Below are 9,700 nucleotides of genomic sequence, written 5' to 3' on the forward strand. Positions count from 1 at the left end.
TATGGAATCTAGTAACTAATAACTAGATCCTTCATTAATCCCATAACAATGAAAATGGAATACCCTATATTCAGTTATACTGAAGCGAAAGTATAACTTACTCGATTGACGAATGACTCAGAAAATGATGAGCGTAGCCTTGATGATTAGTCCTTTTCTTGTAGGTTCCTTTCAATGCTTCATCGTTTCGTTACTGAAACTCGAGAATAGGAAATCAAATCATGAGGGACTGAGATATCGAGGGAGATAGAATGATATTCGCAAAAGAAAGGGGTGAGAAATAATGAGTTTTAGGCTTCTATTTATAGTCACCAAAACTTGTCGACATGTCATGGTCAGGAAACATTTTGAATCTATGCCACATGTCATTTATCTATTGTCATGTGTCCTTGAGTGGAACATGTCTACACACCACGTATGAGAGGGGCGCGCTCCATGTGGCAATTTTTTGATCTTATCTTCGTTTGGTCGTAACTTCCTCGTACGAACCCCTTCTTTAACGTTATTTATGTCCACGGAATTGTCTCGAAATAAACTATAACTTTCCTTTATATTGTTTTGGCTAAAAAGTAATACATTTTTTCTTTGAGTTTTATAAACAAGTGTTTATAGTCTATTATCTTTAAAAGTGAAAACGGGGTGTTACAACTCTCCTCCACTTATAATAATTTCGTCCTCGAAATCGCCTCTAACCCAAACTAGGTTTTTAGGATACATCTCTTAACGGATCTATGATTCATATTAGTCTTTTAAGATGTTATTAGAATTCCTTCCTTGAATCTCAACTTGTCATTATATCTTATGAAATTAGGACTGAATCTAGGTCATACTTATTATATGAAGTATTTAACATTAAAATACTTAAATGCATACAAAATCCTTATAAGATCTAGTTTATGATTTATTCATACTTAACATTCAATTCCTAGATCATTACTAAATGGAGTTTACGATAAACACCTAACACTTATTATCCATACTTTGCCTTATCATAGTAATCATCTTCTCAAAAGCACATATACATATTTGATGCTTAAATATTCAAATATTTCCAATTAATATTATATATAAACCTTTTTTTTCCATTAATCTATTCCATAAGTTATTTTCTCAATAAAAATTCAGCTAATAACTATTCTTGTAAAATCATTTTCTTAAGATCTCACTTTTGTCATCAGTTCTTTCTTACCATACATTTGGTTGATTCATGTTTCCTTCATGAAATATTATAATTTCATTATACTCTAATTCTATGATTATATCTCACGTATCACATTTCTAGCACATTGCTTCACTAATTTCCCTTAAAACATTAATAGCCTCTTAAGAAAATAACATACCAATTATATCCATCAACCGACTCACCCTTGGAATTTAGAAGTCTTTACTAACAGTATCCTAATACTATCATCATACTAAATTATGTTTGACCTTGCTATCTAGAGGTCTATGACACCTACTTGTAGCATGTCCTCTAAGAGCTATATCATACTATCATTCATTTAATAATGGAATTCTACACTAAACTGAAAACTATCATTCCAATCCTTGTGACTTCCCTTTAAGATCCTTAAAGAATAACATTCTAGACTATTATGTGTATTATTTCTCATAATATATAACTACAATCATGACACTAGGCATTTTGATGTTTTTAGATAGTAATACCATCCTTAGACTTTGGCTTAGGATTTAAATGCTCCTCGTTAAAAATAGTAATCGTTTACCTTAAAGTTAGGAAACTTTTCCAATTTAACCATTCTAGCGATGGTGTAACTTGTACTTGTCTATTTCAATCAGATGGTCACTAATTAGGGTCTTGTCTTTTCTGTCCTCCTTCACAAATGATTAGTTCTACCCCACTTGGGTTCGAACTTGATCCTTCTATAGATCATTCTTAATCCTATCTTGGTGCATTAACCAAACGCGATGTTTCTATGAATACATTCTCAAAGTTGTTTATGAATAGCACTTATCTATCCCAAACTAAGCTAAATTTTCTAAGCTTCACTTACTTATATCTATGAAAGGAACATAATCACCTATTTCCTTCCTTTTTACCATATTTTCCGGCTATTTTGCCCTTTTGGTACTTGGTCGATCAAATGATTTTTCTATTAGGTTTCTCTTTTTGGCTACAACTTTTGACTTTCTTATGGAAGGTGATTATATTACTACTAGTCTAACCATGCAGATTTTTCCTTAATGGAAACAACTTACGGCCTTATCTTAAATTCTACATACTATATCCATTACACTATCTTTAAATATGCTTATCATCTTAACATTGGCTATTTTTACTTTAGAAGGCTATTATAACATTTACAAGCTTACTAAAAGCTAGAGATACAAAGGAGCAACTTTCTCCTGAATCAAATAAGACTAATGTAGATACCAGGTTAACAAAAAAGGTATCGGCAACTACGTTGGGTTTTGCACATGTTTGATCTACTTTGAGCTAGAAGGTTATTACTTGGGTTCTTATAGTCTCAATCCTTTATTGGTGACTTTGAACATAGAAGGGACTGGACTGATTGCATGATTAAGAAAGTCACAGCAGAACTGACATTCGTTTTTATTATTGATTTTCATTTAGTTTATTTTCACTGCAATTTTTAGTTTTTAGTTTAATTAAAAAACCCTATTTTATATTTTCTGTTTCTTGACTAGAATGTGCCTGATGCAAAAATGCATTGACCGTTAGGCTGTATCCATGAGGATTCGACTCTGCTTCAATGTGCTATATTTTTAATGCATCCAGTAGTGAAAATTTTATTTGCTTAATACGTCTGCGAAAGCGTGTTAACAGAGACCAGGTGCCAAAAATTACATTTAATTTTGACTTTTGAACTTCTTCAAGCTCAATTAGTCTCCAACTGGTTTTTTAGGTATTCATTCCTTTTTGAAGGAAGGCTGTCTCTTGAGCAAAAAACCTTTTTCTTAGTAGTATCCAAATGTATATAACACTACTCAGATATGAATTTGAGCTTGAAACCGGGTTTAAGCCTTGAAAACCCCATACTTTCAAAATATGTAAGTGACAAAATATAATTACTTCATATGTTAGAGTATGTTATTGAAACATTTTGTTGGTACAAGGTCTATGAACTTATGATAGTCTTCTTGGTACACTTCCACACAGTTGTATGGCAGCATAATGCAACTCATCATGCATCATATCAATCAATGATTATTTTATCCTTTCAACTACACTATTTGAGAGTTAAGACAATGTCCCGTGTGGAGATAGTTGTGAAACGATTTCCCAACTCCTTAGATGATCACTAGATCTTTGACTAAGATGCTTATATCCCTTTTCAGATTTGAGAATCTTATCCTTTACTCGATTGATTTTTATTTCAATCTTAGAATGCCCGGGACACCTCAAGGTTCTATATCTTTACTTGAGGTAACAAAGTTTATTTGATTATCTCTTATGGTCGATCCGAACGGTCTGTTAGTATGAACTAATTCCAACAAATCTTTGACTGTTTCGTCTTTATCCTTACTACACCGAACCGACTCTGATAAGTTTTTACCAAATTACAAACGACACTGTCGTTTTTTTATCAGTTTCAGTTTCAGTTTGTTAGGGTTTTTTTTGATTTTTTCGGAGTGGTTTTGTTTTTGCTAACCCTAAAAAACAATCATCCGGATATATTTGACTTGAATTTGAAGAAACGAATTCTTATAGCACATTCTAAACGAGGAAAGCTGTTTAGGCTCAAATTGTAGCATTTAGGCACCATTACCTAACCTTCTTGGGTTCTTCGCATCACCCTCCCCAAGCCTTCAACGCCAAAGTTCACCGCCCCACAAACAATCTCAACTTTCATCATATACCTATTTATCTTTAAATTGTTTCTTTGATTTGTAGTCACACCTACCAATTTCTCATGACTTCGTCTGTGTCACCCTCCAATTCTGTCGATTCAATTTGATTTGATTAGTCAAAATTCTTCCAAAGTATGAGTTCGTTAGTGGGTTCATCAGTTTTCTCTCTAAATTCCCGGAATGTATCTTATCTCTCGACTGGGCATCGTACATCTCGCAAAAAAGTTGATACTTCCTCGATCTACACAAGAAAATTCGTCTGTTGTAGTATGGCTCCGCAGAATTTGAAGCCTGCTGATGAATTTCGTCCCTCCAAATTCAACGTATGAATTGCCTATCCTTTTATATGTTCCTGTTCCATTCCATCGGAAAACTTCCAATAGTTTTTTCTCTCTGTATTTGTGAATTCCAGTTCTATCGTATCTTCAGTTTCATGATTGATAAAACTTTCTGTGCAAATTCAGTGGTGAAGTTTGCTTGTTAACATAATTGTCATCACTAGCCACTAACATGTCTCAAAAGAAGCATACAATAAGAGAGAAGAATACCCGTAAACTGCTAGTATTCTATTGATAGAGAATCTCGAGTTAAATGTTTGTTTATTTGTAGCAGGATTCGTCTTTGAATTTGTTTACAGAAGATTTGAATGAGACAGATGTGCTTATCGAATGTAAAGATGTTTACAAGTCATTTGGGGAGAAACACATATTAAGTGGTGTAAATTTTAAGGTATATGCTTTAATTTCTTCATCTTTCTTAGAGCATTTATGCCAACTACAAGGTCAAGGTGGTGTGGTTGCTGGAAAAATAAACATTTTTTGCAGAATAAATGTCTCCTTGAGTAGATTATTAGTTCTATTTGTATGTAGTAATGTCTTTTTACTTTTCTAGAATTGATTACTTTATGCTATACAACTTGTTATAAACCACAAGTGGGATTCGTGCAGATTAAATATGGTGAAGCAGTTGGAATCATTGGGCCTTCTGGCACTGGGAAATCTACTATTTTAAAGATCATTGCAGGGCTCCTTACTCCTGATAAGGTCTTTAAATTGTATATTGAGAATAATAGTTTACATGGTGCATTATTATGAATGTGTTTGTTACAAGGGACACGACTAGACTAGACATAACTGAACAAACTTTCTAGGGCTATTTTGGATGATCAGGATGAGAAGGGTATTCTCGTCTTTTTCACATATGAAACATCAAGAGCAAGTCTCTGTCCCACCTTGTTCCACCTTTATGGGCAGCATAAAGATTGACATCAGTCCTAGTCATAGTCCAATACATGCTAAATACAGTACAACCATTCTGTCATGTCATGTCATGCCAAACACAGTACACCTGTTTTGTCATGTCATATCATGTCATGTCATGACATATCATGTCATGTGTAACATTATGTCTATAATTACATTTGAGCAGGGGGAAGTTTACATTCGGGGAAGAAGAAGACATGGATTAATAAGTGATGATGACATGTCCGGCCTTCGAATTGGGCTGGTGTGTTTTCCAACACTTACAGTTTCAATTTTTTTCTGGGAATTTTTATTTTTAATAACATAAATATTTTTCTTTTATTTCTTTCAATAAACAGGTATTTCAAAGTGCAGCACTTTTTGATTCTTTAACAGTTCGGGAAAATGTTGGTTTCCTTTTGTAAGTTCATGTTATCATCAACTCCTTTCTACATGTTTCTCAAATTTAATTCTAATCTTTAGCCTCAACTCTTGACATTTTTTGGTTTCTTTTGAGTTTCATAGATATGAACATTCAAGAATGTCCAGAGATAAGATTCAAGAGCTTGTTGCAGAAACCTTGGCTGCAGTTGGGTTAAAGGTATCAAATGTTTAAAGAGAACATAACACTCACTTAAACTAACCTAAATAAGAGAATGACCAAACTACCCCTAATTAACTCCTTTTTTGGCAGGATGTTGAGGACCGGATGCCTTCTGAGTTGTCTGGAGGGATGAAAAAAAGAGTGGCTTTAGCAAGGTCTATAATAAATGATACAACAAAGAACACAATTGAACCTGAGGTATGTATAATAGTGCTTTGAGTATCTAGCCATTTGGGCCTTTTTTTTCCCCCATTTAGTGTTGTCTAGATAAAAGATGTTTAAAAAATATTTAAGAGAGTAATGACACACTTGGGAAACAGAAGGGGGGAATTTGTAAAATGTTGGGACTTAATGGGGAAGGCTTAATTTCCTTGACTTTCTCTATTAAGTTGTTTCTGTATTAAGTTAAAAAGACACAACACCTTAGGTATCCTTTTACCTTTCCTTTTTAGTTCTTTATTATACTTGACTATTTATAAAAGGGTTAACTGCAGGAAATTTTGCAACTTCCACTTATGTAATTAGTAGAATTTCAAAGTTGAATGTGCTGATAAGAAGAAAAGTTGAAAGTATAATGTTGTGAATAGGCTGATTTTTTGAAGTAATTGGCCTTTATAAGAGCAAAAAAGGAAAATGAATTGTATAAGAAGAATAGATGTAGGATATTAAAATACACAAATAAATGAAAGTACATTGTTGTTTCTTTCATTTAGCACCTTATAAAATATCTAAAATACCCTCCCAAAAAGGCAAAAAGAGAGGGGAAAAATTGTAGAACCATATCGATTGATATATAAATGGTCATAATGAGGGTAAATTTTAAATTAATGGAGAAAGCCTCATTCTCTTTACTTTTTTATTAAGTCTTTCTTTCTGCATCAAGTCTAGAAGAGACACCCTCATATATAGATTACCTTTTTCAGGGCCTGTTTCTTTTTCCCATTATGTCTGTTTGGAGCAACTGCTATATGAAAAAGTCTGTTTCTGACTGTCTGTACTGAATGAACCGTCTGAATAAGTGTAAATGACCATATTACCCTTTCTACTATCTGACAAGAGTATATACAAAAACTGTAAGAGAGTTTTGAGAAAGTTCCGTCCCCATGAAGTGTAAATGACGATTTTACCCTTCCTACAGGTGCTCTTGTATGACGAACCAACTGCGGGACTTGATCCGATCGCATCAACCGTAGTTGAAGATTTGATCCGGTCCGTTCATTGCAAAGGTAACGATGCACTTGGGAAACCTGGGAAGATCGCGTCTTACGTTGTTGTAACTCACCAACACAGTACCATTAGAAGAGCCGTTGACAGGTTTGTTTCTTTCTAGAGCTATTTTTATTTCTTAATGATGAGGATCAGGAGGGTATTTACGTCTTTTGCACCTGTTCCACCTTTTTGGGTGCAACAAAAGGGTCATTTTTGTCTCATTGGCATCACTGACGTGATGTTTGAGTCCAATGCACCCCAAACACAGTACAAAGCTGTCTGTCTTGTTCTGTCCCTATCCCACCTTTTTGATGGGACAAAACAATACATTTTTTTTTGTCTTATTGACATCACTAATGTCTAAGTCCAATATACCCCAATTGCAGTACAAGGCTATCTGTCATATTCTGTCTCTGTCTCTGTCCATGTCCCATCTTTTTGGTGGGACAAAAAAATGCAAATTTGTCTTATTGACATCAAATGTAGTACATGGTCCATGTCCCACCTTTTTGGATGGAAGTGGAACCAAAAAGGGCATTTTGTAATGCAGTACAAGGCTGTCTGTCATATTCTGTCCCTGTCCCACCTTTTTGGGTGGGACAAAAAAGTACATTCTTTTTGTCTCATTGACATCACTCTCAGTCTGTCCAATGTACCAAAAGCAGTACATAGTTGTCTGTCAGTCATGTCATGTTGTGTCCCTGTCCCTATCTTTTTGGGTGGGACATGTTTTTCTTGTACTATTATAAAGCGAAAATGGAAATGTCAGATGTTAAATGACATAAACGAATAACATAATATGTAATGTTTGTTGCTAGTTTTTTCGTTTTTCTTGAATGATATTGTGTTGTTATTTCAGGTTGGTTTTTCTTCATGAGGGAAAGGTTGTATGGGAAGGAATGACTCATGAATTCACTTCATCTACTAATCCAATTGTTCAGCAGGTAATTTTTTTTTAATTGTAATTTTTATTAGTTAACTTGGAGCAAAAGGTGAAATTACTGTTTTTGAAGTGATGGAAAAGGAAAACATTGGATATAAAGACTTGGGGCAAAATAGAAAAAAAAAAAAAAAAAAAACAATCTTTTCACAATTTTATCAATTTAGCCACTTCACTATTTTCTGTCAAGATTCAAATATAATACTTCATCTAAACTTTTAAAAAAAATATTTTTCCAGGGTTTGAAAAATGCTAAAAAACTAGAAAAGCATAATGTGCTTTCACCATTTTATCGATTTAGTTACTTAAATATAATTTTTTCTTATGCTTATTATGATAATAGTTCAGTGGCTTAACCGATAAAAAATAATATTTTACTCGAACATTATTTTTTCTTATGATTATTATGATCTGGATTTAGCCCTGATATTGAAACAGGGAACTTGGTAACCTGGGGAATTGTTTTTTAATCAGTCAACAAAAGATAATAGTTTAATTATTAAGAAAATAGTTAAGTTGCTAAATCAAATAATTTTGTGAAAGTATAATTGTTTTTTCTGTACTTCAAATACTCTTTTATCATCTCAAAGAAACAGTAGATACAATACAACTAGCATTAAAATTCGAAAAAAAAAATGTATTTACACTTTGATTTCATTAAATTCATCATCTCTTAATTCTTAAAAAGATTAATTCTAATGCTAACCATTTGTTGTGTGAATTGTGATTCTCAGTTTGCCTCAGGGAATTTGGATGGGCCTATTAGGTACTAAACCATAATGCAAAGATTATGTTAAAGAAAACTTTAAAGAAAGTCAACGGATCCCGTAAAAAGTCAAAACTTGAAGAAAGTAGATACCAATTTGAGGTGAACCCAATTCGAGCTTTTTGCACATGTGTTTGGGGGTTTGGTGAAGAGAAAGGAAGTAGGAATTGCATTCTTTTTACGTGTTTACATTCTCAACTAGTTTGGGATATAATGTTATTCTTTTTTTTTTGGTTAGTCATGTGTAAACATATTGTTCTTACTTCCTAGCGGCTTCTAAAGTAAATGCCCATATTGATGTTAGATTTTAGATAAAACTTGATAATAATGTATTCTTGGTTTATATGTTTAAATGAATAATGAAAGTTAAAGGCACTAGAAAAGTATAAAATGGAAAAGAACCATGCAAAAAATATTCAATTGAAACCGGTTCAAAGAAACGCTGGTGTGGTCTACTATAATGTTTTTACTTGTAGTTTTATCCAAATATTAAGCATTATAAATTTAATTGAAATTTTTATAGAATCAAACAACTTCAAGAATTATAAAAATTATAAAGAAAACATGTCAATTATATTGATCGTAACACCCCCTCTTCTACACATTTAAAAATGTAATAGTTCTGAAAACATCTTTTTGACATATAGTCATATTTTTCAAAATTTGGTTCCATCAGAAAAACAATTTCTTTCTGAAAATGATAGTCTAATTTGGGGGTCATAGTTTCATGTCGAGTACAACCATAATGAATCCAATTTCGTACGTAAAAAATCTTTTCAATATTAAATATAATTCATGTTTTCAGATAAATTAGAAGCGAAGACTTTTATTGAAAATATTGTTCATAACCTTTTACTTCATACTTAAGGTATTTCAAATTTATGCTATTAACCTCACTTCAATTTATGCTAGTAACCTTAATAATATAAGCCATGCAAACATTACATAAGCTATTTAGCCATTCTAGAACAATCATTTGATATGTTTCATTCTTTTGACTGCTGCGCTCCCCCCAAAAAATTGAGGCTTGTTCTTGCTCTTCCAATTCAGGAAGATGGATTCCGCCAGTTGGTCCAACCAAAAAAGACATGGGAATTTTGCGCATC

The 9,700-nt window shown here is 32.9% G+C and overlaps 1 protein-coding gene across 2 annotated transcripts; it reads left to right on the forward strand.

The window, feature by feature from the left end:
• Positions 1-3,704: 3,704 nt before the first annotated feature.
• ABCI13 (non-intrinsic ABC protein 11) lies at positions 3,705-8,911 on the forward strand. 2 transcript variants are annotated; one of them, XM_079086574.1, is made up of 10 exons: positions 3,705-4,157; positions 4,444-4,563; positions 4,782-4,877; positions 5,263-5,340; positions 5,435-5,496; positions 5,601-5,676; positions 5,770-5,877; positions 6,818-6,993; positions 7,748-7,832; positions 8,563-8,911. In XM_079086574.1, the coding sequence occupies exons 1-10, from the start codon at positions 3,969-3,971 to the stop codon at positions 8,599-8,601; spliced, it is 1,029 nt and encodes a 342-aa protein (XP_078942700.1). In that variant the 5' UTR covers positions 3,705-3,968; the 3' UTR covers positions 8,602-8,911. The 2 variants fall into 2 exon arrangements, with proteins under 2 accessions (XP_078942700.1, XP_078942701.1); XM_079086575.1 differs by having other exon boundaries at positions 4,447-4,563.
• The last annotated feature ends 789 nt before the right edge of the window (positions 8,912-9,700 follow it).

The sequence above is a fragment of the Lactuca virosa genome, chromosome 3 (genome assembly GCF_052849685.1).
Source record: "Lactuca virosa cultivar CGN04683 chromosome 3, Lactuca_virosa_CGN04683_v6, whole genome shotgun sequence".
NCBI lineage: Eukaryota > Viridiplantae > Streptophyta > Magnoliopsida > Asterales > Asteraceae > Lactuca > Lactuca virosa.

Excerpts from the sequence above, each read along its gene's own strand:
- ABCI13 (XM_079086574.1), top strand. The coding sequence starts at position 3,969 with ATGAGTTCGTTAGTGGGTTCATCAGTTTTCTCTCTAAATTCCCGGAAT. Across the intron at positions 5,878-6,817 it reads AGAACACAATTGAACCTGAG|GTGCTCTTGTATGACGAACC; the intron begins GTATGTATAATA and ends CCCTTCCTACAG. Across the intron at positions 7,833-8,562 it reads CTAATCCAATTGTTCAGCAG|TTTGCCTCAGGGAATTTGGA; the intron begins GTAATTTTTTTT and ends TGTGATTCTCAG.